Genomic DNA, 27,315 nt, shown 5'->3' with positions numbered 1-27,315 from the left:
ACCCTTGTAACGGTGTGCCGCTGCTCCTCCCCCCTTCCCTCTCTTCGCTTAGCACAGTGGGTAAAAGAAATCCCCAAAAGGGGGGGAGGTGGATCACCTCAGAGGAAAGAAGTAGAACTGAGGGAAAACGACTTGAAAGCCCACTTTTTTTTTTTTTTTTTTTTTTTTATCATTTCATTGCCGATGTGCGGACGAGATGAATGTGGTCCGCTCGATTGAACCTTCTCCCGAACCGGTTGGAAAGCATCCTTATATTACACCTTACGGAAGTAACAAAATGAACGTAGCAAAACTGGTGTCCCATGAAATAGCCGAACGAACGACGCTTCTCCTACCACCGCTTGGCAATACGGAACAAAATAACTCGCAGAAGTGTGAGAAGTGCCAAAATCAGGAAGGAGGGTTAATGTCCCCACGCAAAGTTGCAATGGCACGTAAAAAAAAAAAAAAAAAAAAAAAAAAAAAAAAAAAAAAAAAAGAAAAGAAAAGAAAAGAAAAAAAGAATGTAGCAACTTCGGGAAAGGAACCTTCCCATTATGCGCCCAATTTATTTTGAAAGGTGAAGCGGTTTAAAGTATGCAATTCGCTTAATGGATGACACCCGGGAGGGCGGAGGGGTACATATGTTTACCTGGAGGTGCAGGGTTTGGCACAATGTTTACAGCAGTAGGAGGAACTGTAGAAATTAATCACCTGACCATATAAATGGTAAAGGGGGTAGAGAGCCTCCCCCCCTAGAGAGACATATTTTTACTCTCCAATTGCATACGTTTAAGCTTGGCCTCGTGGAGCATGCGTTCCTTCTGTATGAGATGGGAAGACTCCTCCAGGAGGTTAAGAATTTGATGAATCTGGGATGACCAATTGTTGAGCAACACTTCGGGGGTTTTCTTCTGACCGAACTTGATGATTCCGTGCAGTCTGTCTATCTTGGCATTCAATATTTTGTTGGAGACCAATTCGGACAGGAAGCTTTCCGAATCGTCCACAGATGCGTTCAGGAGTTGAGACAGGCGAAGGAGTGATATCTGGCAGTAGCAGTTGGATATAACGTGGATGTTGTGGTGCATAACCTTCTTCTTAAAGAGATTCCATCTGTTTTGTCCACCAACAAATTTGCTGTCATTGAAAATGTAAAAGTTGAGAAGTTCGTCTTGGTAAGGAAGGGGCCACTGGATCAAATCCATGTTGATAAAATCCTCGACGATATTTTGGAAGACTGGTATTTCTTTTAATTTTTTTTTCTCCGTTTTTAGTAGATTAGGTAATTTTGTCTGCTGATCTTCGAATGGCGAGAGAGCTAAAAAGATAATGTAGCATTTTAACTCTTCTACCCAGAGATTTGGATCTGCCAAAACATGCTCTGTGTTGAATCGTTCCTCGTAACATTTGGCTACCTCACAGTAGGCCTCCTCATTAATATGGTACTCTATCATGTACATAAAGTACTTTAATTTTAGATCTGCAAATTCGGGAGCTTTTAACAGGGCGGGGTTTATCTTACGACTGATTACATGGCACCGGATAAAATCTTTCCTTAGCAACACCAACCTCATTTGTTCCAGGATGTATTCTGTCTTGTTCCTTTTATCCATCGATATAAATGTTTCCACTTGTACCTCCTGTAGGATATTGGCTGCTTCTTCTATGTTTCCATCGTCCTCCTTTATCTTGGAAAGTACCCTTACAATTTCTGACCTTTCTACCTCCACAAAAATTTTACCCTCGCTAATTGTGCATAGGGTGTTAATTAAATTCAATTTATCCTCTTTACTCTCCACTTGGGGGATCCATAACTTACAGAGATTGATCATGTCGATGATGGTTTTTTTCAATTGTCCTCTCTTTTTATTAAAGAACACTAAATACTCATTGATCTTTTTGTAATCTCCCGCTAGCTTATACTTGTTCAGGATGAATTGTACAATTTTGCTTGTTGAGCTTCCGTCATATGCCTGTCTGCACTTTTTCTCCATGGCGATGAGCTTTTCCATGGCCAACTCTCCATCGCCAATCTGTGAAGGGGAAGGTAGCGAGGTAACATCGGATTGAAGTGGTAACGCTGTAACATCGGATTGAAGCGGTAACGATGTAAGGCAGGGTTAAGGTGGTGGTGATGGCCTTGTCGCACAGTACCCTACTTCTTATGCTTCCTTACCTTGAAGAGGTTCTCCGCCTCGGTCAATAGGTCGTCCGTCTCTGCGCTAAAATCCTGCGCGATCCTGGGGTCGGTCAACAGACTGTCATGGCAACCGATGATCTTCGCTGCACTGTCTTCCATGGGAATTATCTTCGAGGATTCCTTCGGTTGTTAATGTTGGACGGATGATCAAGAATACGGTGAGGTGTGAATAACCTGAACAAGTGGCGTTGAGAGAAGAATCGTAATTAGGGCGTGTGCATTCAATGGGGTGGTGGTGTTTAGCGTTATGCATGCTATAATTTGTGCGTGCGCATGCGGTGTGTGTGGGGGGGAGAAGAAGAATTTGAACACTTACCTGGAACAGTCACGCGTTAACGTAGTGGTGAAGAGAATGGTACACCAGGAATGTTCGAATTTGAAGGAGGACGAGTGAAGAATGGGCAAAAAAAAAAAAAAAAAAAAAGAGGGGGAGAATCTCTCTCCCTTTATATTTTATTTTTCGCTACCCTTTTAGTGACTCCTTAAAGGGAACATGGGATGGGTTAGTAATAGCAGAATTGCTCGATACGGTGATCACTGGGCATCGGCTTTGGTTCGGCTTTCGCTCCACTTCACCTTCCTGGTCATCTGCTTGCTCAGGTGTACGTTGCTATTTTACCGCATAACCTTAACCTTTTGAATTTTTTTTTTTTTTTTTTTTTTTTTTTTTTTTTTTTTTCTGAACGAGTCATATTTTTTTTTTTTTTTTTTCCGCCCTTTTGTTTGGCAGATCCTTGGAGGAAAATTAAAAATATTGTAAGGCCGCCCGGGAGCGAGATGCACATGGTTGGGAGGCGGTTCCCAAGGGTGCATGGACCGGGTGGGGAATAACATAAGGGCAGTATAGCACATGTGCAGGTGGGCTGTTGCGAACATGAGGGGAGGTGAAAGGGAGAAGGATTGCCTAAAAAATTATCGTCAATTTGTAAGGACTGGGATGGAATGCCCACTGTTTGGGCACCTAGTCGTGTAGTATCCGTTCCAATTTTTAAGGTGTCAACATATTTTTCGTCCTCTGTGCTATTATTTTGCATTTTTTTGTGTATTCCTTTTTTCCCCCTCTTCGGTGTGGGATGGACCAGGGAGGGGGGGTGACGAACAAAAATGGATGATAGATAGGTCCGTGAGGAGGTAAAGTGGCAAAGCGGCGAAGTGTCGAAAGGGAACTGACCTTTCCTGTGTGGGTCACATCCCTCCTCGCCGCTTTGCCAGTTTGCCAGTTTGCCAGTTTGCTACTTTGCCAGTTTGCCAGTTTGCCAGTTTGCCAGTTTGCTACTTTGCCAGTTTGCCAGTTTGCCAGTTTGCTACTTTGCCAGTTTGCCAGTTTGCCATTTTCCCCCCCTCCGATGTGGCCCCCGCGGAGAGTGATCCCCTGGAGGGGTAGCCGAAGAATGCTCAGCAACACAGGGGAGTATTCCTCGAGCATCAGCCGAATCTTTAACAAGCTGAATGGGGAGCTGAAGGAGAGGGGGTCCAAAGGAGGGGGAGACAACCCCCCCGAGGGAAAGAAGTGGCAACGTCATGATGGAAGACATCCCTCAGATCTTATTCTCAAACAATTCGAAGGAGCAATAAATAATATAAAGCTGAATAAAATGTTTGGACGCGACCTCTCTTATTGCATGAACATTTTATCGAAGATAGAATACTTTAGAGGGCATCCTTTCTGGGTCAAGGCATGTAACAGGTTGGTGAAGGGATACATGCTACACAGGATAAATACAGAAAGTTACTTTATAATGGCTAATTCGTTGGGTAAAGTAGATCTTCTCTTTGGTGATGGTGTCAAACAGAGAAAACAACACAACTCGGAACGACTGACGGAAGAGGGGGCGGGATCTCCTTTGTATAGTTCTTCCTCCCCTTTTATGTTCATCTCTTTCGATGGTCATGTCACAGTGGAGAGGGAGAAGACAACAAATGGAAGGAGGTACCACCAAGTGTACAACGAAATAGCATTTAGATTTCTCCTTAATCTGGAGTCCATAAATTTGGATTGTATAAGTTGTGTATTAAACATGTTCGCTAAGCTGAACGTAAGGGAGTATAATCTGTTGGGTTACTACTTAGCTGATTATGTTATGTTGGAAGAGTTGAGGAGGGCTGAGGGGAAGGAGAATACCTCCTTGGAGGGGATTCAGTGGCATACAAATGGGAAAAGATCCAACAGAATGGACCAAATTAGAAGCTCTTCTAATACTAGGGGGAAGACAACTTTACTCCATGTAGACCGATACAACATCTCCAAGATGGTTATTATTTTGCACTCATTAGCAAAGTTGGGAGTGGTACACGTGGAGTTTCTCTCCTTGTGTTCTTCCATTTTGAGAGAACATCTTATGTTGTTGAATAGTTTAGACATATGCAACTTGATGTATTCATTCTCGAAGATGATTCCTTCGTGGAATGGAAAGAACAAGTACGAACGAGTTAGTCTACATAGGAGAGTTAGGAGCAAATCTTTCCAGTCCTATGTTGACACTGTAGTGAAGTGCACCCAGGTGTATACACCCCGATACCGGAGCACAACAAATATGCACAATACGTATAACTCACTTTTACGTAATGATTTTGAGGGACAGCTAAATCAGTTGTACAGGGAGATCGAAGGAGAAGAAGTTAAGTTGGCCATGCAGATTGGCTCACTCATACAAAGGGAACACGTCCTGGGTAATTTTACAGCTTTGCAAATTTCCTCTCTAGCACTTTCCATGGCAAAATTGAACTTGAATTTTTATGGTTCTTTTTACGCCATGAATAGGAAGGTTCACCACTTATGGAAGGATTTTTCCCTTCAGAACATTGCGGATTTCCTTTTCGGAGTGAACGAGAAGAACATCTCTGATGAGCAGGTCACTCTGCTGTTGTGTTACCAGTTTGTGCGTCTGATTTATGAAAAGTATTGCTCTTCCTTCTTAATGAAGAGAAGGGACTCTTTTTCGCAAAATCACCTGAACATGGTCAGGCAGAATAGCGAACATATTTACTTCTTCGAAAAAACGAAAAAGAGGGTACATTTTTTAGACGCAAAGGATTGCTCTTTTGTGGTTCGAATTTTTCACTCCCTGGCCAAGTCGGATATTCTCGTTGGGGTGTGTGCGTCTTCATTGGATAGGCCCCCAGGGATGTACTTTCCCTACGATGTATATGTGTGGTGTGAGAATACCGGAAAAAAGAATGGCGATTCGAGTGACCAGGGGGGTGAAGAGTTAATTAACCCCCCGTATCAGCACACTGCAGAGGATCCCTGTTGTTACGGAGAAGACATGGGAAATGCCCCCTGGGAAAAACTGAACGAGTACCCAAATGGAGCGAACCCAACCTTCAGGTCCTTTGAAGAGAATGCCGATCTGATTAGGTGGCATACCATGCGTACATTGCACCACGTCATTTGGCAACATTTGGATTTACTTCCCTTCGAGAGCAAGTCCATGTTGTGTTACTTTTGTCTGCACGTGCTCGACTTTATGTTACCCATGAGGGGGTATGCACAGTTGGATGGTTATCCCTGTGGGGAGTCTGCTCCCCAGAATGGTAACTCATTTCACCTGCACAGGTCAGGCAAAACGAAAGTTCCAAAATTTCCCGAGAGGAGCATTTTATCGCAGATAAGCAGAAGTCTCTTCGCAAGGTTGTTTTTTCATGTGTGGGAATCTATGGATAATAATTCGCTTAGTGAAGTTACCATGCGCCAGATTCATATGTGCATTTTAAGCTTTTACCTGGACGTTATGGGTTTGGTGCCAAAGCGGTGTGCCCCCCCAGACCATATGCCCAGTGTGCGTTATATCACCTCATTGGATTGGACCGATACGAATATATCCCTGAAGAAGGAGCCTCCTGCCAAGTTCAGTGAAGACATATTTCTTTACTTCTCCATGGAGATTCTGCAAAAGTTGAACGATTTTTTGGACCTCGTTAGGGTGCGAAGCTGTCAGCAGAAGGAGATGACCCTGACGTCGAGTGAGGCTGAATGGCGTGTGTACAGTACGCCCGTTTTCTGCAATGCGTTTTGTGGCGCACCAAACAGTTACGACTTTCACCGCGTCTTTTGCTTTTAGCTCTTCTGCGAATTTTGACGCTCATATTTCTTCAACCTTTACTCCACCTTAGGGACGCATGCCGAGGTGTACAACTGCCTGCGGAGGATGGTCGATGAGTTGAACGGATCAGGAAAAAGGGGCGTGTTGCACAGCTCCGAGGTGATAGTTGGCCCATTCGTACTGGTACCAAACGGGAGGGAAGAACAAAAAAAAAAAAAAAAAAAAAAAAAAATGAAAATTAAGCTCGTGAATGTGATTGACGAATTAGTGAGGGCCCCCTCGTAATGACCGTCCAACCAGACATGTTTCACTTGAATTCCTCATCCCCCATTTTTTTTTCCCCCACGCAGGATTGTGTACTTGAACCAAAGGAAAGGGAAGGAGAAAACACCCCCTCCCAATATGACGCTGCTTTGGTATGATATAATGGGAAGCTAAAAAAATGCGAGTTGGAAAATGAGTCAACCTTAGCCGGATGATCAAATTAGCACATGGAGGTGTTTCCTTAGTTCGATTAAATGAGACCGTTACAGTTTTTACTGTGTTACCCATCAAGCGGTACAAATAATTATCAAAAAAGGAGGCTTACATTTGATGAAAAACAGTTCGAAGTAGCTAGCTATTTTTTGTGCACAGCAGGAAAAAAAAAAAAAAAAAAAAAAAAAAAAAAATTCACCTTTGGAATAGTGCACACAAAAAGGGGTGGAGGGAAGGCCAAACAATCGTACGAAATGGAGAGCTCACTTATGGAGTTAAAAAGTTAGGGAAGAACAACGCGTGTCATCTAAGAATGACATGCAAGTAAACCCACGTGTATGTAGACATGCACATGTTAGTGTTTTCCGTCACGTTATGCATGTCCCGTTTGTATTTTGTTTTGTTTTATTTATTTGTTTATTTACTTGTTTATTTATTCGTTTATTTATTCGTTTATTTATTTTTATTTATTATTTTTTTTTTTTTGTTAAACCCGAGTGTGAAGGCATTTCCGCCTGCCCCGCTTCGGTCGCTTCTTGTGCCCATTCGTGCAAATGATAACACTGGAATTGTTCAATGCCTTCATGAAATCCTTTACGGTTTTTCGGTTGGCCCTTTGCTTCTCTCCATCTTGATGGTCCAGATAACGCTGCTGAGTGGGGGGAGCGTGAAGGAGGCTCCGCTTCGTAGCGGTCTTCCTCGTTACGCTTTGTCTCTTCCGTTTGGCATTCCGCAGGGGGGAAGCTCGCAGAGAAGGACGAGATGGAAGAACCCTCTTAGCTCTTTTCTGTGTGTTCCCAACGGTCTTATCAAGGGTGGCGCATGCACCCCTCGTAGAGATCCCTTTTTGTAATGACCCCCGTGAGGAACTCAATTGTGGACGAGTATGTTTAGCAGATTGGGTTGTACATCTAGAAACGCTCCTTAACTTTCTCCTGGATATTTCTACACCTTTATATAAGGGGATTCCTTTTTTGGCGGCAGGTTCATCCTGTCTTTTTTTGGTGTCATTGGCAAGGTGGCTTTCTAAATCCGATGTTCTTTCATTTTTACTTGGTTTGGTAAGTGGTTGCTTTCCTCTCTCTGTAGATAAAGGAATTGATTTCTTCTTCTTTGTTGAGTTGCTGAGCATGGGGGAAATGTCTGGGGGGCGTTCCATCACCTGATTTGTGTGTACAAGGGGCATGAGGTCCAATTTCTCTTTTACCTGGCATGGAACCATTTGGTTATTTCCACTGTGGTTCTCCCTGTTCCAAGTGGTTAGGTCACCCCCACCCTCGGGGCTCCGAAATGTATACTCGGAATTTCCCTCCTTGTGTAGAACCCACTTTTTGTTACATCTAGCTACACTGGTGATCCTTTTGCTGAAGTCCGTTTTCGGTAAGGTGCAAAATTTTTTTTTTTTTTTTCTACTGTTCTGTGTTCCTTTATGATGGGAAGAAATTTGTGCCTTGTTTTGAATTTTTTTTTTTTTTTTTTTCTTTGCTTTGTATTCACTAAAGGTTGCTCCTTTGGCTAGATATACTCTGGGTACTACCCCTTCGTCTTTTATGTTCTGTCCATTTGAGTTTCCCTCCTTGGAAAAGCTTTTCTTAAGGGGGGTTGGATCACTGTGCCTTTTTTTTCTACCCATTTGAGGTGTTACATTTCGTTTTGTCACACCGAGTGTGGGTTCACTGGCTACAGATTTTATCTTGTTCCGTTTTCCCCCTGCCATGTTGCGTTCTGATTTCGGGAGGCGTCTCTCCATGTTGGTAGGCTTATTCTGTCCAGCGATTGACAGACCAGTGTAGCCTTCCCCCACAGGAGCGATAGAGGTAGGTAGAACGGCTGTCTTCTCCCCCCTCCGGTAACGCAGTAGCTCGTTTTTGCAGGCATCCAACTTTTTTGCCAAGCTGATTAATTGTATGTATTTCCTTTGTGTCATAAATGTAGGCGGTGCCATGTTAGGGGGAGCCATCTTGCGCGGTAGGTTTTTTTTTTTTTTTTTTTTTTTTTTTTTTTTTTTTTTTTCTTTTGTCCTTTTCGATGTACAGGATGATGGTTTCCGGGGGGGAATTCCTTTATGCGCTGCGAGCACTAGTGGGTTGGTACTTGTGGTATTTTTCCTGCGCGAAGACTAAGGCCAAGGAAGGGAGAAGCGCCTTTTAAATTTTTTACGTGGCGTAACGGTGTTGATGTGTGTGTTCCCTTTTCACCCCCAGCAGATGATGAGATGGTGAAAACTGTGCATGTGTAGATAGAAATGGAAGAGTCGTACAAACAGTTTGCCAGTGTTGGATGTTGTATTTGGTTAAATAGGCATGCATGAAGAGAAGCGAGGTGGTGAGGGTTGTCACCTCCGACTACAGAGTAACAGCGTGTCAGACGAATTCTTTACTTAAATTCGTTGCTATCATTAGGGGGTTCCAATTTAGGCGTGCTTCACCCGTAAGTGTGGAAAAATGTATCGTGTCGATTTCCCCTTCCTTGTATCACTCCGCGGGGGAAAAAAAAAAAAAAAAAAAAAAAAAAAAAACGCACACATATATGTATGTGTGTGCATCAATACATATGGACAACTACGCACGCAAGGGGATATCGTGAGCGGTTACACACTTGGTAGTAAAAAAAGGGAGAAACTAATTGGTGCATATAGACCGCTCTGTAGAATGGAAGTAACATAAAAAAAAAAAAAAAAAAAAAAAAAAGGGGGACAAATGGGGCAAAGGACATACTAGACAACTGCGTCTCTCCACCTTGTGTTGTGGGAGTACTGTGAACGGGCTCATCAGTTGATTCTTCTGCGTGTGCTCAAGAGGAACTAGCACATTTGTTACCTTCCATGGTATGATGATACGATGTGATGATATATATATATATATATATATTTTTTTTTTTTTTTTTCACGAAATTCTACTTACTAAAAATGTGCCTTCCATTCCCATGCAACTTGTGCATGTGTTTAGCTGCCCCTGCTCCGCACGATGGGGAGGAATCCCCCGAATGGTTTGTCCAATTTTTTCTTTACAAGATTTTCTGCACTGCGGCAGAAACAACAGCTTAATGCAAATGATCATGCATTTTTCGAAAAGGAAAAGGGGCCTCTTTTCTTTCTCCATCTCTGTCACACGGATTTGTCATCTTGAAAACGTACTGAATGTTGTGTTACCAAATCGACCGATGGATGGAACTTTAAAAAAAAAAAAAAAAAAAAAAAAAAACTTCATGCCTTAAAAGCTTGCGTGAGAAACCATATCCTTCTTGTTCACACATGCGTGACGATACCCTTTGTGGACAAATGACGAATCCATCATATTCACAAAAACGGGGAATAAATGCACCGAACGTCTGTTTCGACGTGCAGATAAAGGGGTAAGTAAACGAACCGACCAGGGTTGATTTCTTTTCCACTTGCACATGGAAATTTATTCCTTGTACATGTGTGTCCTTTGCGTGGAGGGAAAAAAATATATCACAGAGAATTCCCCCTCCCACCCCCTCCTAAACGGTTGCATCTTATCAGTTGTAAAAATCACTTTTTTTTTTTTTTTTTTTTTTTTTTTTTTTTTCTATTTTTTGTCGTTGTTCGAATTGGGTTGTTCTCCATGGAGGGTTGGACCTTCTTCGACCTTATCTCCGTTCTCAGTTTTTGTTACTTGATGGATGGTCGATTTGGCTACATCTGCTTTGCCCTCCGAGGTGGATAAGTGTGGTGTCTCTTCCACCCCTGCGGGAACTAGGTCTTCTGGAGGAGTGCCATCAGCCTGGCCGGTTTGCGAAACCAAGGGGGCCTCCTCTTGCGGGTGTTTCTTCACCGAAAAAAGACGAATTCGCATTTTACTGTTTCCGTTTTTGGATGTATTTTTTCCTCCACCTTGCACTGCACTTTCACGAATACCATTTACATGATCAGCCACGAGAGAGACATCTTTGTCTGGTGCGAGCTTCAATTTATTACTTGTGTTGGCGGTGGCGTTTTCGCCCCCTCGGCTCTTTTTTGATTTTTTCGTTTTTTTATTTTTGCCCACAGTGTAGGGGTTGTAATCCTCGTCGTTCATTTGATAATTCTTTCTCCCAAAGGCTTTGATGGAGGAGCTATCTGCATCATCATCTTTTGTTTTGTCCATGTCGTATGCGTCAAATTGATGGGTGCTCCTGTTGTGGTTAGTTCTGACATGGGAACTACTTGCGTTCGCGGCGTTATTATGAATATCGTTTCCGTGCGTATGGTTTAGGAATTGATCATGTGTGAAAGCACTCCTTTCATGGGCGTTGTCCTGCTGATCCCACTCAGATGGGGCGTTCCTGTTTCTACTCGTGTTTTGCAAGTAAGGAGGCGACTCACCATTCATTTCCATCTCAACAAATAATTTGTCATGTTGACGTTTCACACGATCGAAATCAGTTTTTATGAGGTAAGATATCTGGTTGTTTATGCAAATTTTTTCTTTCAGTAAGGCCATACACTGTTCTCGATCGTTAATAATTTCGTCCAGGAGATTTTCTAATTCTTCTTCGGTGTATCTTTGTATGGGTCTGCACACTTGGTTCTTTGCTTCATCGTCTGTGTTTGCGTAGGCCATGTCTTGAGTGATTTTTTTTTTTTTGTATATTTGGGTGGTGATCGGGTCGTCTTCGCTCTTCAGGGTGGTTTTGATTGCGCCCCCACAAGAGTTACCATTCAGGTTTTCTACATTATGTACTACACGATCTTCCTCGTTTGAGGCTTTCCCCTTCTTCTCATCATCTGTTGGTACTTCCCGTTTAACCCCTTTTCGCACGACAGGCCTTATGTCTGCATTGTGCGTTTTTGCCTCCAAGGGGAGATCACCACTCTGCTCGTCTGGTGTTTCCTTGTCGTAGGAGAGATGATCCGAGTTACCTTCACGTTGGGCTGAGTCCATGGGATCATTCCGTTGGCAGTCATGGGATGACCTTTCCATGGTAGGGTCTACAGCCCGTATTTTGCCTTCCCCTTCGGAGTGTTCCTCCTCCTTAATGCGCACTGGGTGCGCCTCTGATGGGTCCATGTCGTTTTCGTCGCATCCCCCACTCAATTGTGCGCACTCTGCCTCACAGTTCTGGTTTTCGAACTCAAGCGGGAGATCCTCATTCTGCATGCTCGATTGTCCAGTCAAGTAGGTACCCTGTCTATCAATTTTATTCTTAGACAGGTAGTTCAGGTTTTCTAAATAAATTTCCTCTTTCTCTTGAATCAATTTGTTTATCTTGTGCTCCTTAAAGTCTAGTTCTTTCATCAGGAACAACAGTCGGTGTAGGTAGCCCGTAATGTGGAGTACATTCTCCATGTACACCTGCGCAGAATCCGACATGGTGCTTCTCTACGGGCTTCATTCATTATTGGGGGGGGGGGGGGGCGGCGTGGTCATTACTGTGGATATCTTTGCGCACAACGTGGAAATCACCATACACCGGTGGGCGCGCCCTTCCTTGTTTAGTAAACCATTCAATTTAAGTGGATGGAATTTACCTATACAACTGTAGCGTGCATTCCTCTGCTCATACATGTACTTAACACAATTCTGTACATAGGTATGTGGAACACTTCACCTCCTCAGGTTGTGCTCCGCTGTACCACTAAGGTTAACAAGGGGGGGAAGGCGTTACAAGGGCGAACAGCTCGCCTCGTAAGCCCGTTTGTGGTGGGGCAGTTAATCTGTTACGAGACTAAACTGATAGAAGAGGTTACGCTGCTATGCGACTGTGCATGCGAGCGCAGAATCTCTGATGGGTTAAAAAAAAAAAAAAAAAAAAAAAAAAAAAAAAAACACCCTTCGTCAAGGTGGTAAGGAAGGGTGGGTGGGACCTTTTTTCACTTTTGGGTGAATTGGATCTACGGAAAGTGAGGGGGGGGAAACAGAGCGCAACGCATCATAGCATAATGTAGCCTGTACCACAAGGTACAGTAAAACCCTGCACGACTAGAAGCGTTAGCATGCATCGGTAACATGGGTTCCATTTGGACCTTCGCGCCGAAGTACGCCTGGAGAGCCGAAGTGTTGTATCACACTCATGCTTACTCCTCTCTTTCTGAAAAGAAGCAACGTGCTTCTGTGAAATCGTAAAAAAGGGAGTTCCCTTTTTTTTTTTTTGCTGAAAGTTTATTTATTTTAACAGATATAAAAGAAAAAAAGGTTAAAGTGTTAGGTGGAGGGTGGGAGAAGAATAACACTAAGAGGAAGGAATATGAAAGCATTCTCCTTTTTTTTTTTTTTTTTTTTTTTTTATTGTTCATAAATTTAAATTTCACCTGATGAATTATGCAAAAAATAGTTTGGCAACAAAAGGAGAAAGTGAGCCCCTTTTCCCTTTTGGGAACAACCTTCACCCGCAAGGGGAGATCTCTAAAAGAGGGGGAAAACCAAACGCAGCTTATTCGCCACCAAGGAAAATCCTTCGGTTGCAAGGGTAAAGAGATAACAACAAACGAAGGAGATCTCCTACTCCATCCAACAATTTCTTTTTTTTTTTTTTCTGTTTTAACAGGTTGGGTCTGGAGAAGAGAGTTCGTTTATGTCGCGTGTGCCGGCAAGGGGAAAGCAGCTTCAGTGGGGACGGCTTGGTGGCAACGTCATATTGCTGGATACATTTTGGTTGTTTTTTTCCACCCTCTTGAGAGGCTTAACAGATGAGGGGAATTCCCACCGCTAGGAGAACTACTTGTCGTCTCCACTGCTTCTGCTATGCTACACTGTGTGTATTCATATGAATGGATTGAGAAGTTACCTCTCCTGAAGGGTGGATGAGGCTCCGCCCCCTGTATGCTTTTCTTTTACAATTTTGAAGTTAAGAGGTGGTAATTTACATAGAAGGGAGATACCCAATTGGACTAAGGAGGCAGAACTGTGGGATCCAATTTTACTTCTTTTTAACATCTGAGTTGATTTTGTTAGTATTGAATCGGAGGGGGGGGGAGGCGTTCTCTCCATCGGTTCTGCGCCAAATGTCTAGGGGAAGAGTTCTGACACATGCACACAGGACTAGTGTGTATTGGAGAGTATAACTGAAGTTGCCTCCGCGTAGGAAAAGAACTGTTTGGTGAACTATCAACACAGTCGATAGTAGTTTTGTGTACATATGGGATATGTAATAGTGCAGTCTCGTTTTTACGTTAATTACAAAAAAAGGGAAACGGGTGTGTGTGAAAAAAATAAAAACATCTGTCGTGATGTATGAGCACACGCATATGTGTACATATGGATACAACGATGTAACGGATGGGAAGAGACAAAAAAGGAAAGGGAAATTTCTTTCGTTTATTTTTATTTTTATTTTTATTGTATTTTTTTTTTTTTTTTTTTTTTTGTTCCACATTGGTGGTTTTTATATTCAGACGAACGATGGGAAAATACACACGGCGAACGGTGGTGGATTTGTACTTGCGATGAATTTGGAAGGGTGGCAAAAAAAAAAAAAAAAAAAAAAAAAAAAAAGGAACACACAGTCTTGAAGTGGGAAGACTAGATAACCTGTGCTAGTTTCTGTGAGACTGTATTCAGGTCAATCGTTTCTTTGTTCTCTGGGTTGGCTATCTTGAGTAGAAGTTCTAGGTCTTTGTCTGTGAGTCTCGTATCCAGAGCTTTCATAACCTACAAAAGAGGGTAAAGTAGTTAGATGTATTGTAGATCGGTGTCACAGGAATGTGTCGGCAAGGCAAGGCACCTCAAAGATGAGCAGACACAGAATCCATTTATATTCACTCCGATAAAGGATCCACAATGTATCGCCGTTTTGGGACTCACCCCGATGAAGTTATGAATCTTGATTTGCACACTGGAATTTTTGTCGCTCAAATTGTGGACATGCTTGAAGGGATCCTCGTGGTTGTAGTGCTTGTTCGCTAGCTTGAGCCAGAATTCCATGTCGACCATCTATATGTGTGTGGGGGTGGGGTGGGGAGGTAGATTATCATATTACCACATTAGCATATTACAGAGTTGACAGTGGAACTGTGTTTGTGTGTTTGTGTGTGCGTGTGTATGTATATATGTAGAGGGGGGCGGTACGTCGCTGCGCCTCTGCTTACCACGGGCAACTCAGCCTTCTCCTCAGCCGAGAGGATAATCCCAAAGGAATGCATCAGTTCGTAGAACTGGTGCAACTCCATCTTGTCGTTGCACGAGCTGAACAGGATGAAGGCCTCGCGAAATTTGTCCTCCATGTTTGCGATGGTGAAGGGAAAAAAAAAAAAAAAAAAAAAAAAAAAAGGAAAAAAGCAGGAAGGAGGAGGCGGAAAAAGAAAGGGAGGAATCAAAAAAAAAAAAAAAAAAAAATTAACCTTATAAGATAATCTGTAGAAGCAAATGATAAAAAAAAACTTGCGAGCAATTTTTTTTTTTTTTTTCGCACAAGATGTTAAGATTTACTTTATCGCGTTGTGATTAGCTTAATTTTTTTTTTTTTTTTTTTTTTGTTCTTTTCGATTAACTCGGTGTGGAGGTTTTTTTCTTTTCTTTTTTTTTTTTTTTCTTTTCTTGACTACGTCTTTTTGTGGTGCTTCTTTATGTTACGTTTGTTTGTGTTGTGCGTTGGTTCCCTTTTCTTTCCATGTCTCTATCATGTTGTGTTGTGCCGCAACCCGAATTAGTCGTGCGCGTGGGCACACCACAGGCGGTTGCAACAACTGTGTAGCTAGCAATTCACGTGGGAGGTTGTGAGCCCGAGGTGTAAAAAAAAAAAAAAAAAAAAAGAAAAAGAAAGAAAAAAAAAAGGTTGAAAGGAAGGGTAAAAGGAAGGTTGAAAGGAAGGGTAAAAGGAAGGTTGAAAGGAAGGGTAAAAAAAAGGTTGAAAGGAAGGGTAAAAAAAAGGTTGAAAGGAAGGGTAAAAAAAAGGTTGAAAGGAAGGGTAAAAAAAAGGTTGAAAGGAAGGGTAAAAGAAAGGTTGAAAGAAAGGTTTAAAGAAAGGTTGAAAGAAAGGTTGAAAGAAAGGGTAAAAGAGAAGCAAGAAATTGAGATGTCAGTCCCACGACTTGTGGAATTGTTCCGTTCGGACTGCTTTCCCTTTTTCACATCTTCCACGCCAACGTCGACTCTTATTTTCCGTGTTCGAGGCAAACCCTGAGTATGACGTTAAGATTCCCCCGCAATGTACATGGCAGGAGTTAGGGTTTCACCAAACGTTCTGTCCCAATTACTAGGTACACATGTCATCCTGACGCATTGACATGTATGTTAGCAACCACCAGATTAAACTTATTATGTGTGCAAAATGGAACTTCCATAATGGGGTCCTTTCCTTCTTTCCTTTTACTCCAGTCATGTGTGCAAGGGAATTTTTTTTTTTTTTTTTTTTTTTTTTTTTTGACAAATTTCCGTGATGGGTATATATCAGTTTGCGGCGGATTAAAGGAACGTGGCCTCGTGCAGTGGCACACCGTATCGCGCGAGAACAAGTTGAGGAGGGGGCTACGCGATGCCACAACTCCATGCATGCTTCGTTAAGGGGAACCAAACTGATAAGGTGATATGCACGAAAGACTCTATCCCAATCTGTGTGTCCTGATAAAAGCGCGATACCCACCTAGGTGTACATATGTGTGCACATGTGTAGAAATTTAAGAAACTCCTTTCCCCCGATGATCCTGTGTCGGAAAACCTGTCCCGTCAGTTACGGGGTTAAGAAAACTGGGCGCCTTTAAGAAGCGTTCTTTTGAAATGACACTTTTTTCATCTGCGAAAACTTTGAGAACAAGCTAAAGTGATGTGAAGCTAATCGAAATGAACTTTTTTTTTTTTTTTTTTTTTTTTTTTGCTTGTCATAGCATTTCGCTAGATGAGCACTGTGATGTGATTATTAAGTTACCTTCGCAAGGTAAATTAAATGGTTGAATTACGTGTCAAGGGAAATCTGTTAATTTGTTAATTTCCCGTTGTCGTCCATGTCTCCTTCGTCCTCTTCCTTGATCTGCTACTATCCTACGTTTGCGAGTTTCGTTGAGCGGAAGGTCTGCCTCCTCCGCGACTTCTGGCGTTTACTCACCCAAGTGAATAATACAAACGAAAAATGAATTCCCAGAAGAAACGTTTTTTTTTGTTTGACGTGGATGGCACACTGACCCACGCGAGGGCGGTACGAAAAGGAGGGGTGTTAGTCTGCTTTGCTTCTTCTCGAAGTCGTTCGGATGGTCAAAATAACATGGATTTACGACACACACCTACCACCATAACTACATACCAAATTCCATACCTTATTTGTCCATCTTCCCCCGTATAGCCAATTGAGGAACGAATGGTGGAAGTTCTACGCAAGCTGAAGTCCAAGGAAAACATATCCCTGGGGGTGGTAGGCGGGTCAGACTACCGGAAGATCATCGAGCAGATAAAATGTAGGAACGAGGAAATGGCGAAAAAAAAAAAAAAAAAAAAAAAAAAAAAAAAAAAAAAAACTGTAGGAACGCCTCATTTTTGGACCCATGAAGAAGATTACCCATGAGACACCTTGTCTGTTTACCCACCCACGTATAATGCACATGTATTTGCATGAAAAGCAACACAACTGTTTGTTCTCTTTCCTCATTTTGAAGATCCTGAGATGTTCGACTTCATCTTCTCAGAGAATGGCGTGGTAGCTTATAGAGACAACGAACAGTTCTACTCTGAGGTACGGTCAGAATTAATTGGCAACATGCCGTCGTTTATATGGGAGTCGCTTCATTACTCCTCCATTTAGACATTCACTATGTAAATATGGTTATCCTTTGTGTCCACATGCTCCTTCTCTCTGTCTCTCCCCCCCCCCCCTCCCACCCTCCTCACAGAGTATAACGGAATTTCTGGGCGAGGAGAAGATACAACAGCTGATAGACTACTGCTTAGTGTACATTGCGAATTTGCGGGTACCAAAGAAGAGGTAAGAAGAGGGGGAAAGTCCAAGTCGGTGTGGTGATAACCCCTCTTAGTGAAAGTGCCTACCATTAAGTATTGTTGACTATAAGCACGGTAATATTTTTTTCCTCCCTTTTTTCTCTGCACACAGAGGAACCTTTATCGAATTGCGCAACGGGATGATTAACATAAGCCCCATAGGGAGAAACTGTACACGGGAAGAGCGTACACAGTTTTGCAAATATAATGCAGAGAATTCGGTCCTGCGTACGTTCCAAATGGATTTGATGAGGAAGTAATGCCTTTCGGGGTGGGGCGGCGGTTCTCGCTACGCTAGAAAATTACCTCGATTAGGTGGTTCTTCTCTTCCATTCATGTAACTAACACTGCATTTTCCTCCTCTTCACTCCGAGAAGCTTTTCGCAGTTCGACTTAACCTTCTCTATAGGAGGTCAGATCTCCATAGACTGTTTTCCACGGGTAAGAAATTGGAGTATTGATATCGTTGGGGGAGGAGTGTGTCCCATGGGAAGTAGCCTGCAAGAAGGACGATTCCCTAATGGGAGAGTTACCATCAGATGACATATTATAATGGTTACGGACTTTTTTTTTTTTTTTTTCCTCTTCTCCACCGTTGCTCACAGGGGTGGGATAAAACATTTTGCCTGCGTCACATTGAAGGGTTGTTCGCTGAAGTTTTCTTTTTCGGTGACAAGACGGAGAAGGTAGAGGTGTTATATAAAAAAAAAAAAAAAAAAAAAAAAAAAAAAACATTAGTAGGTACTTAGGCATATCTCCATGTATGTCCCCCTCACGTTGAAATGCGTGTGTATATTCATATTAACTTTGACGTGTGGTGAGGGGACATACATGGAGATATGCCTAAGTACCTACTCGCACACGGTATACGACCACGGTATCAATCGTACCCCTTCTTTTCTCTTTAGGGAGGAAATGATTACGAAATTTTTCACGACGAGAGGGTGCGTGGATTCTCTGTTAAGAGCCCCGAAGAGACGGAGGAAATTATTAAATCCTTTTTGGACCCATAAGAGGTGATGCTCCATATATGTGTGGATAAAAACGAAGTTGCATATATTTTGTTAGAGGTTAAAGGGTACTCGACGGCAATGCACACAAAAAGATCTTGCCAGGGTGAACTTTTTTACTCGTCTTTTTTTTTTTTTTTTTCTTCCCTCTTCGGTTCGCGAGTAGCTATTTTTCCATCAGGGTAACATTATCTCTGTTGCCTCCACTCCTCTTTTTTGTTTGTGGTTGTTTTCCTTCGGAGGAAAACACATGCGAATATATGTTCATCATCTCTGGAATGCTTTTTTTTTTTTTTTTTTTTTTTTTTTTTTTTCCCATTTTATTAGCTGCTTCCTTGGGGGACAGGTAAATTTGCCAAGTAGCCGATTTGGGGGGGAGACCACTTGGCGACGAGGTGAGCCTAAATAAAAAATTGCAAACATGTCACAAAGGAGCTTAAAAAAACGGGAAAATAATTGTCAAAAAAAAAAAAAAAAAGAGAACATAAAATTTGTGTGCCGCCTCTTATTTCCTTTTTTTTTTTTTTGACAATTATTTTCCCTTTTAATTCCAAAATGGTAGATTGTATGTTCCACTTCCCCTTTTTTTCTTCGTTCTACGGAAGGGGAATTATTTGCTACATTAGGAGGAAGAGCAACTTGATGATCCACCTTCATGATCGTTCAGCGTAAACAGGTGAACAACGTTTGGGTCTTTTTTTTTTTTTTTTTTTTTTTTTTTTTCTTTCTTTTTCTTTTTCTTCTCCCCCAATCTGTTCGCACGTTTCCCATTTTTATCTTTTTCTTTTTTTTGCTCTCGTTTGTGTTTTTATCTGCGCAGTTACCTTGCGTTCTTTTGTACGTTCTTTTGTACGCTCCTTTGTACGCTCCTTTGTACATTCTTTTGTGCGCTTTCTTTTACTTTTTTTTTTTTTTTTACTTTTCCTTTTCGTTCCGTTTACGGGTACCTTGCAAAAAGTCAGTGAACCCCATTTCAGACAAGGAACAGAAAAAATAAAATAAAATAAAATAAAGAAATGTAAAGGGAAGAAAAGTTTTTTGACTCCAGTGACTGTCGCCCAGTTTCGAGAACGCCAAGGTGCATGTGTGTGCGTAGCGTTGGCCAAATCACCAACTTGGGATGTTACATCATAATTTATGCGGTTGTAACGTTTTTGCTAATCCTGTTCTCAGGCGCGTGGGGGGTATTCGTAATCGCGCTGACATGTATGTTTTAGGAATGTTCTCATTTGAGATACCATGGGGGCAGCCCACGTGAAAGAAGGCCGCGGAGGTAATGAAGAGGTGGAGGTGGTACCCTTCAGGAGGAATCGTCCCTTCGCCTAGTTACTTGCCACATCATCGCTTCGCTCTGCCGCTTCGATTCACCACTTAACCACTTCACCACTTAACCACTTCACCACTTCGCTTCACCACTTCGATTCACCACTTCGCTTCACCGCAGGATACCGCATCGTGCGCATTTGTCCAGAGGGGCCCATGTCCGAGTGCGACGTGGAGATCTTCTTCGACTACATTGTCCAGATAGAAGATGTAAAATTGCAAGATGCCTCCAGGAGGACATATGAATCCTTTATGCAGAAGGTGCGTGAAGGAGAAAACAAAGAGGTGTGTCTCTTAGTGTACAGCTGTCGACATGATAAACTGAAAGAGGTACATGTGAGGCCAAGGAAATGGAGAGGAAAAGGGTTATTAGGAATGAACATAAGTTACGAAAAGGCAAATACAATGAAGGAAGGAATTCAAATTGTAAGAATTGAGGATGGTTACTTGGATGTCAAAAATAAAGTTACAGAAAAGGAAGACATAATTATAGGACATGAAGAGAATATCCTTCGGAATTGTAATGAGCTTTGTAATTTTGTGGAGACCAATATATCTGGATACAATAGAGAAAGAAAGAAAGCGCCACTGGAGCTGTCGTTTTATGTGTATAACAAGAAGAAGGAAAATGTGAGGATGGTTAAAATGCAGGTGGACCCCACCTGGGCAAGACATGGACTGCTCGGGTGTCATGTGGGTGAAATGAATACTTCTGTTGAGGAGGAAGGGGGGAAAAAAGGAGATGTCATGAAGGGGGATAACGACAAGATGAAGCACGAAGTGATGCAAGAGGCGACCCCATACGGGAGGTGCACCCCTCCCGAGCGGACTAAGCACTTAGCTGATGAACAGATCGAATGGAATGCAGAGCTAGCCATGGGAAGTAACAACATCGAATTGGGCCGCAATCAAATGAACGGAGAAGAGCTCGAGGGGGAAGACCGAGAGAGTACAATATATGACAGATTCAATACACACTATTTTAGGGGCGGGAGTGGTGCGGGCGCGTTTCGAAGTTCGCTCGGTAGATCATTGGGAAATTGTCCAGGGGGTGCGGAGGAGCAGAAGGCGGACGGCGCGAAGAGCTACTACACTTTGAGTTCCACGATAGAGGTTGAGGGATGCGCGGAGGTGAACCAGGACATGCACACGGAGGACATACATTCTGATGCGTCCTCGGGAAGGGAGAAGCGGAATGGGAATGAGGTTAAGGAGGTTATGCATCACGCACAGATGAAGAATATATTGCACACTTCGTCCATCTCTCAGGAGTGGAACCCTCCCCAGGAGAAGGAACAACTGCCCCCAGATGAAGGAGACACCCCTGCAAGCAGGTACGAAAAGTACGTGCAGAATATTAAAACATACAGCAAGGAAATGATAGAGGTTTATAAAGACATGGATGAAAATAGTAAACTTTTGGAGGAGCTCAAGTTAAGGACGATGAAGAATTTTGCTATGGGGGAGAAGTTGGTTGGTGAAGAAATTGATTACCTCGATGAAGAGGTGAGTGTTGCTGTGGAAGGATTCTCAGGCTGGGCGCACGAGGAAGGGGACATAAACGAGATAACAGAAACATGCGAAGTTGAGATGGATGGAAATTTTAAAGGGGAGAGAGATGGTATCCTGATGTGAGGATAAGTCCAAATGTCCGCCAAGTCATGCATAAAAGTGCTTGACAAATATCACCAGTCGATGGGGGGTTAAAATCTTTATTCGTAATTTTGTGCCCTCTATTTGGGGGGGGAGGAGGAGGAGAGGTATAATTAAGGGTTACAATATCTTTCCTTTCTCTCGTAGGGAATATGGACGAAGAGATTGTCATTTGTAATTCCCCCATTAAAATTAAAGTTATATAAGCGGAATAGCCCGTTTATTCAGTTGGGGTCTTATAACGTGAACCGTCAGATCTGATGTGGTATTCCTATACATGTACGCACTTATGTGTGGGAAGCCATGACATGAGTGTTTTTCAAAAGGAATAAAGTTCTTCCTCATTTTTTCTGTGTGCGCTCCATTTGTATGCCACTTGTTTGACATTACTATTTGTTCGGCGTTGCTATTTTTTTTGACGCTGCTATTTTTTTTGACGCTGCTATTTTTTTTGGCGTTGCTATTTTTTTTGGCGTTGCTATTTTTTTTTGACGCTGCTATTTTTTTATGAAGCTGCAATTTTTTTTGATGTTACTGTTTGTTTGACGTAGGGAGGCGAGGGACGATGGGAAGAGGTGGACCCCCCCAACGTCTTAGTTGCTCGAATCTCTAACCCACCCAGTGTGCTTTTTTTTTTTTGTCCTCCCCTCCCTTCCCTGCGTTATTTTTTAATCCATAAAAAGGGATAGCCTTTCCAAAAGCGTCCTCACTACGCCGTTGGAAGGGAATCTCCGTGCACATCAAATGGAATTCGCTACAAGTGGAGGCCAACAGCGTTTGTTTCATTCCGTTTCTCCGTGTACCATGGTGATAGCAATTTTGTTGATCCCCCATCGTGTGTACACACTGGATAAGGTGCTTCACAACGAGCGTGAATTCCTTGTATCTGCTTGGCCGACTGGCACCTTTTAATTAAAACTCCCAAATCATCTTTAGGGATATTTTTAGTCATATTTTGCGCGAATGAGGATCCAATTCGCATCCGTATTTGTATTTGTGTTGGGAGGCCTTTCCCCCCATGAAGCGAACAAAAAAAAGAAATATGTGCTACATTATATGTTGCTCTTTTTATGAACAGGTCAGGTAAAAAAAAAAAAAAAAAAAAAAAAAAAAAAGACAACAGGATCATAGGGCTAGTTTGTTAATCTCATTCAGCTGATCCTTCAGGTAGTCGTCGCTCCATCGTTTGCTCTGCAGAGAGGGGAAAAGTGCGGGTAGAATGGGTTAGTGTAACAAAACGGTGTCCCCATGGAGGGATTAAATTGCAAAATGACGCATGCCTAACGGGCAGGTAGCTGTATCGCTATCCCTGCGTGGCGTCCTGTTCAACGAACCTGCTCTGCGTAAAAATGTCGGTCGCGTGCACCAAAAGGCTGGTTGCATCGATCGAGAGCACTCAAGCTGGAGAAGCTTATGTCGGGTCTGTCATGTATAGCAAACTCGTAATCATTTTTGTAAAAGAGGAAGTAATGGATGATGTCCTTCTTGGTCTCAAGAAGAGAGTTATTGAGGTAGGTGCATTTGAAGGAGTGATCCGTGTCTTTAACCAAATAGGAGGTTATTCCATTGAGAACGTCTGGACATGAAATGAAGTTGGCTATAGCATTCGTTTCAAGGTTTAATGCTTTTGTAAGGAGCTCCGAATCAATGGTGAACTTGAGTTCAGCTAAGCTTACTTCTTCCTTGGTCGTTGGGACTACCTTGTAACTATTTTGTGTCATCTGGTTGTATATATTTTTTGTGACTTGTGCTTTTTTGAGTAGCTCCATTTTGTGGGTTCTAAGTAGGTTCATAATTTCAAATGTTAGATGTGCCGCTATAGGAGGTTGTGCAAGGATTTGTTGGTATGTTTTTTCTGCCCAGAGGCGAACCCGTTCATCAGGATGGTTTTTCTTCCTAGATGCATCTAGCTTGGCCATAATTTGCATGAGGGATGGGTACTTAAAATGGTCGTGAATTATTTCTTCGTAATTTTTTAAGGTATACATTTTGGGGACTTTCAAAAAATGCTCTTCCAAGAGAAGGTTGGCATCTTGTTCGGACACCTCCAGTTGCGATTCTGATGTGAGTTCCATCAGCTCTAGACAGTCTTCTGCTATCCACCTTTTTGTCAAACCGCACCACATAAGGTCCGCCGATTTTATTACTTCGCCTGTGAGTGCTAAGTAAAATCCAATGGATCCTCTCAAATTGGCTAGCACGTAGGAGATGCCACCATAAGGTAAAAAAGAATACTTCAAGTTCGTGTAGGCATAGGACGAGTGAAAATATGAGGCGCTATTGTTGGCCAAGAAGGGTATGAACCCTCCAGAACCTCTAACGCTGCCGTTACAGTAGACTATGAGTGGCTTTCTATATGAAAAGATCAGGTAACTTAATTCATTAATGTTATACATAATTTTCTTGAAAACATCTGCATATCTGTTGTTTTTCCCTTTCTGATACACTTCCAAGATTTTCAAAAGGTCCATTAAATTGTAACCATGTGTTAAGGAATCGTTACTGATGGACGTGAGGAAGGTGAACCTTTTCGTGAAGTTGATTTCTCCATTAAGTAGCTCCCTATACAACTGGTTAATGCATTTTAGGTCCATGTATTTTTTGTTTATGAGGATTGCGTTCATTCCTACGTTATTCCGGGTGTATATGCACTCGTTTGGTGATGCTCTGTTCAGGTAGTTTGTTTTGTTCGGCTCTTCGTTGTGAATTTGGAGAGGGTCCATGTATATGTCATCATCTTTGAAGATGGACGTTCGGATTAGCTTTCTGTCTGCCCTCCAGGTAGGGCATCCCTTGGCGGGCAAATAAGGGCAACAGTGAGCACTGGCGCTTGTGGTGAGGTGTTTAAGTTTGTTACCCTTCACCAGGTGGTTACACTTAGAGTGCCACATTTTGGGGAAATATTGTGAGGGGTCAAATGTGCGGTAAACTGCATTGTGCTGCATTCCAGCGGCGTGTTTTCCCCTTCTGAGGGGAGCCCCCTCTCAGGTATGAGGCCTCGCTGCGACGCTTGTCCCGTTTGCAACACTGCAGTAGCACTGTCGTGGTCCTTTCCTCCGCGCAATGTTTCTCTCACGTCAGCATGAACACATTTTTGTGAGGCAGAGATTGTAGGGCATATTTTCCCAGTCCCTGCATACTCCCCTTTTTTTTTTTTTTTTTTCTGCCATTTTTACGACCCATTTGTATTTCTTCTCACCATGGTCGGAAAAAAAGAAAAAGTTTGCGTAATTTTTTTTTTCTTTTCTTATGGAAATTATTTTGCAAGGTTCCCCCCGGTGCCGTAACGCAGTAGGGAGGGAGCGAGTTCCATGTGGGCATTGGGGATAATTTCTTGCCGCTTACGTTGATCTGTTTGTATGATCCTTCGGGTATTTTCGAAAAATGTCGACAAAATGTATGACCCGTTCAGGCAGTTTTTTCTCCATTTTTTGGACTTTTCTTTTTTTTTTTTTTTTTTTTTTTTTGCGATCAAGCGAAGTTACAACATGTATTAGAGTTGAGAAAATTCAACTGGACAAGCAGGTGTGGATTAACGGCTAAGACATTTTACGGATGAACGCTGAGCATACTTTTAAACCCATTTTGAGCTCCCACTTTTAAGCATGTACTTATTCCTCCTTTTTGAGACATTATGGTGGAGGAAGATATGTGCAAATGGAGGACAGCCATTTCGGACGACGTTTGGGGAAGTTTATTAAGTTAAAAGAAAGGTGAAAAAAAAGGTACCACGCGGAAAATGTACGAAATGTGTTGCAATATGTAGAGTGTGGAACTTTTGTAGCGTTTCGCTTTTACGTGGTGATAAGTGGTACGTGCCCCTCTACAACAACTTACCTTGCAAGTAGTCTGTGGTTCCCGCGTTGTGCGCAGGTCTGTGTATAGAAACTCCAACTAGTGAAGAGAAGCGTTCCATTTGGAAAATTCCCCCCAATGCTGAGAAATAAGTCCACATATAGGATAACATTTGGGGAAGGACACGGCTAATGGCGTGATGAGAAAAAAAAAAAAAAAAAAAAAAAAAAAAGGTGGTACATTTTTAAGTGTACCCAATAGGAAGTGATAAAAATGTAAAATGAATTTTGCCCACAATTGATGATAAAATCGTGCTGAGGAAAAGGCAAATACAATTTTTTTTTTTTTTTTAAACAACGGATTTTACAAAATTTTCCTTTTCCATCATTAGAGGTAGGATGCAACTGGGTGCGGGGAATTTGTTTCCACATTTTCATCACTTTTTTAGCTATTTTTTTTTTTTTTTTTTTTTTTTTTTTCTTGGGAAGACTTCTTTTCACATTATGCAGTTGTGTATTCCCTATTATGGAAAGACAGACTGGTCGTTTGGGAATCACCCACATTTTGTTCTTTTCCTTTTTGAAAGCAAATCGTGGTTGCAATGTAAGGTGTGTGCGTGCGTGTCCGTCTTAGCATATGCACTAGTTTGTATGTATTTGAACTTCTGCGATTCCTAGTTGCAAAGTTTTTTTTTTTTTTTTTTTACGTGTATATGTACTGATTGTGCATTCGCGTGTACGCGTAGGAATTGAAAGGGATTTCCAGCCTCCCACCCTCGATTACCAAAAAGAAGAAAAAAAAGAAAAGGAGAGTTAAGATTGAGTAGTTGTCTTTTTCCAGGTGACCACCAAGCAGAATTTATTAGTTTGTTCAAAGTGGCGCTGCTCCCCTGACACTGCTGCGGTGGCCCCTTTTTTTTTTTTTTTTTTTCTTTTTTTGCGATCCTAGTGGGTAGAAGCGTAATCGTGTAGCCCCAACGAGTGGAAAACATCGATTGGTGAAACTTGCCACCTGTCCAACGTGCGAATAATCGAACGTGTGTTATGCGTACGCCCAAAAAATGAGGTACCTGAAGAAGTGCAGACTACTCTGCTGCGTATATCTTCTCGTGGCGGCGATCGGAACACTGGCCTTGAGGAAGAACAAAGTTGATGGGGGTGCCATGGACATACAAGGGAAGGCTAACATAGGAGAAGTGAAGAAGAATGGAACGGTGATGAACCAAGCAAGTACCAATGCGTGTAGTGGTAATTACAACAAAACTGGTGGAGGGGGGGAGTGTCCAATGGATGCATCAACAGGCAGTGCAGTAGAACAGAAGGAACAGAAGCAAGACGTGGAGGTGGAGAAGGTGCAGAAGGATGTTTCGAATACAAAGAGCACTCTGGACAATATCGTGATCCCGGAAGATGCATTCGAAAGTGCCAAAAAGTTATGCGAGTTTGTAGTAATAAAAGGTGAGGAATTTAAAGAATTCTGCAAGCAGTCCATTTTTTTCAAAGAAATTCAGTTTCTAAAAGAGAAGGATCCAAATCTGTATGCACAGATAGCAGGTGAATCTTATGAGAACGAAAATACTTCTAGCTTCCAGGTCCTTAAGGATGAAGGAGATAAGAAAATCGTAATGGAGGACGACAAACATAATCCGAAAATATCCATTCTTTTTTTATTTCAAAAAATGTGCGTTGGGGGAATCCCTCTGGCGTGTACTAACATACTCAAGGTGGACAACGTGTTTGACGTCAATCAGAATGAGAAACTGGAAGAGGGAAATGCAGACAAGGCACAAGCAGACGATGTGGAAGGTGAAATAACGGGTGCGGTGGAGCAGGATGGAAGCCAAGGGGTATCAGAAAGCGTCACAGATTTGACCGAGGAGGACAGTTAAGAACGACGAAGCAAATTAAGACAGATCTACGGAGAAGGTATTTCTTTTTTTCCCCTGATCAGTAGTGCGCGGGACGCGT

General features: G+C 42.4%; 9 protein-coding genes across 9 annotated transcripts; 4 read left to right on the top strand and 5 right to left on the bottom strand.

Annotated features, from left to right (window-relative positions):
- Positions 1–734: 734 nt before the first annotated feature.
- Positions 735–2,281, bottom strand: PKNH_0602100 (26S proteasome regulatory subunit p55, putative; the record flags this gene model as incomplete). The annotated part of the gene is made up of 2 exons (XM_002261658.1): positions 735–2,015; positions 2,159–2,281. The coding sequence occupies 2 exons, from the start codon at positions 2,279–2,281 to the stop codon at positions 735–737; spliced, it is 1,404 nt and encodes a 467-aa protein (XP_002261694.1).
- A 1,247-nt stretch (positions 2,282–3,528) lies between these two features.
- Positions 3,529–6,647, top strand: PKNH_0602000 (conserved Plasmodium protein, unknown function; the record flags this gene model as incomplete). The annotated part of the gene is made up of 3 exons (XM_002261657.1): positions 3,529–6,145; positions 6,296–6,408; positions 6,576–6,647. 3 exons carry the CDS (start codon positions 3,529–3,531, stop codon positions 6,645–6,647), a joined length of 2,802 nt encoding a protein of 933 aa, XP_002261693.1.
- A 542-nt stretch (positions 6,648–7,189) lies between these two features.
- Positions 7,190–8,662, bottom strand: PKNH_0601900 (conserved Plasmodium protein, unknown function; the record flags this gene model as incomplete). Its single annotated transcript, XM_002261656.1, has 1 exon — positions 7,190–8,662. One exon carries the CDS (start codon positions 8,660–8,662, stop codon positions 7,190–7,192), a length of 1,473 nt encoding a protein of 490 aa, XP_002261692.1.
- Positions 8,663–10,253: 1,591 nt separating this feature from the next.
- PKNH_0601800 (conserved Plasmodium protein, unknown function) lies at positions 10,254–12,017 on the bottom strand (the record flags this gene model as incomplete). Its single annotated transcript, XM_002261655.1, has 1 exon — positions 10,254–12,017. The coding sequence occupies one exon, from the start codon at positions 12,015–12,017 to the stop codon at positions 10,254–10,256; it is 1,764 nt and encodes a 587-aa protein (XP_002261691.1).
- A 2,148-nt stretch (positions 12,018–14,165) lies between these two features.
- PKNH_0601700 (myosin essential light chain ELC, putative) lies at positions 14,166–14,866 on the bottom strand (the record flags this gene model as incomplete). Its single annotated transcript, XM_002261654.2, has 3 exons — positions 14,166–14,294; positions 14,448–14,576; positions 14,732–14,866. 3 exons carry the CDS (start codon positions 14,864–14,866, stop codon positions 14,166–14,168), a joined length of 393 nt encoding a protein of 130 aa, XP_002261690.2.
- Positions 14,867–16,707: 1,841 nt separating this feature from the next.
- Positions 16,708–18,580, top strand: PKNH_0601600 (phosphomannomutase, putative; the record flags this gene model as incomplete). Its single annotated transcript, XM_002261653.2, has 8 exons — positions 16,708–16,773; positions 16,918–17,029; positions 17,228–17,304; positions 17,462–17,553; positions 17,680–17,823; positions 17,945–18,008; positions 18,173–18,253; positions 18,476–18,580. 8 exons carry the CDS (start codon positions 16,708–16,710, stop codon positions 18,578–18,580), a joined length of 741 nt encoding a protein of 246 aa, XP_002261689.2.
- A 1,236-nt stretch (positions 18,581–19,816) lies between these two features.
- On the top strand, positions 19,817–21,535 carry PKNH_0601500 (golgi re-assembly stacking protein, putative; the record flags this gene model as incomplete). The annotated part of the gene is made up of 2 exons (XM_002261652.2): positions 19,817–19,850; positions 20,022–21,535. 2 exons carry the CDS (start codon positions 19,817–19,819, stop codon positions 21,533–21,535), a joined length of 1,548 nt encoding a protein of 515 aa, XP_002261688.2.
- Positions 21,536–22,678: 1,143 nt separating this feature from the next.
- PKNH_0601400 (uncharacterized protein) lies at positions 22,679–24,498 on the bottom strand (the record flags this gene model as incomplete). Its single annotated transcript, XM_002261651.2, has 2 exons — positions 22,679–22,744; positions 22,888–24,498. The coding sequence occupies 2 exons, from the start codon at positions 24,496–24,498 to the stop codon at positions 22,679–22,681; spliced, it is 1,677 nt and encodes a 558-aa protein (XP_002261687.2).
- A 1,910-nt stretch (positions 24,499–26,408) lies between these two features.
- On the top strand, positions 26,409–27,236 carry PKNH_0601300 (rhoptry neck protein 12, putative; the record flags this gene model as incomplete). Its single annotated transcript, XM_002261650.1, has 1 exon — positions 26,409–27,236. The coding sequence occupies one exon, from the start codon at positions 26,409–26,411 to the stop codon at positions 27,234–27,236; it is 828 nt and encodes a 275-aa protein (XP_002261686.1).
- Between the last annotated feature and the right edge of the window lie 79 nt (positions 27,237–27,315).

The sequence above is a fragment of the Plasmodium knowlesi genome, assembly GCF_000006355.2.
Source record: "Plasmodium knowlesi strain H genome assembly, chromosome: 6".
NCBI lineage: Eukaryota > Apicomplexa > Aconoidasida > Haemosporida > Plasmodiidae > Plasmodium > Plasmodium knowlesi.
Note: the sequence above shows the minus strand (reverse complement) of the source record. Positions and strands in the feature narration are given on the sequence as shown.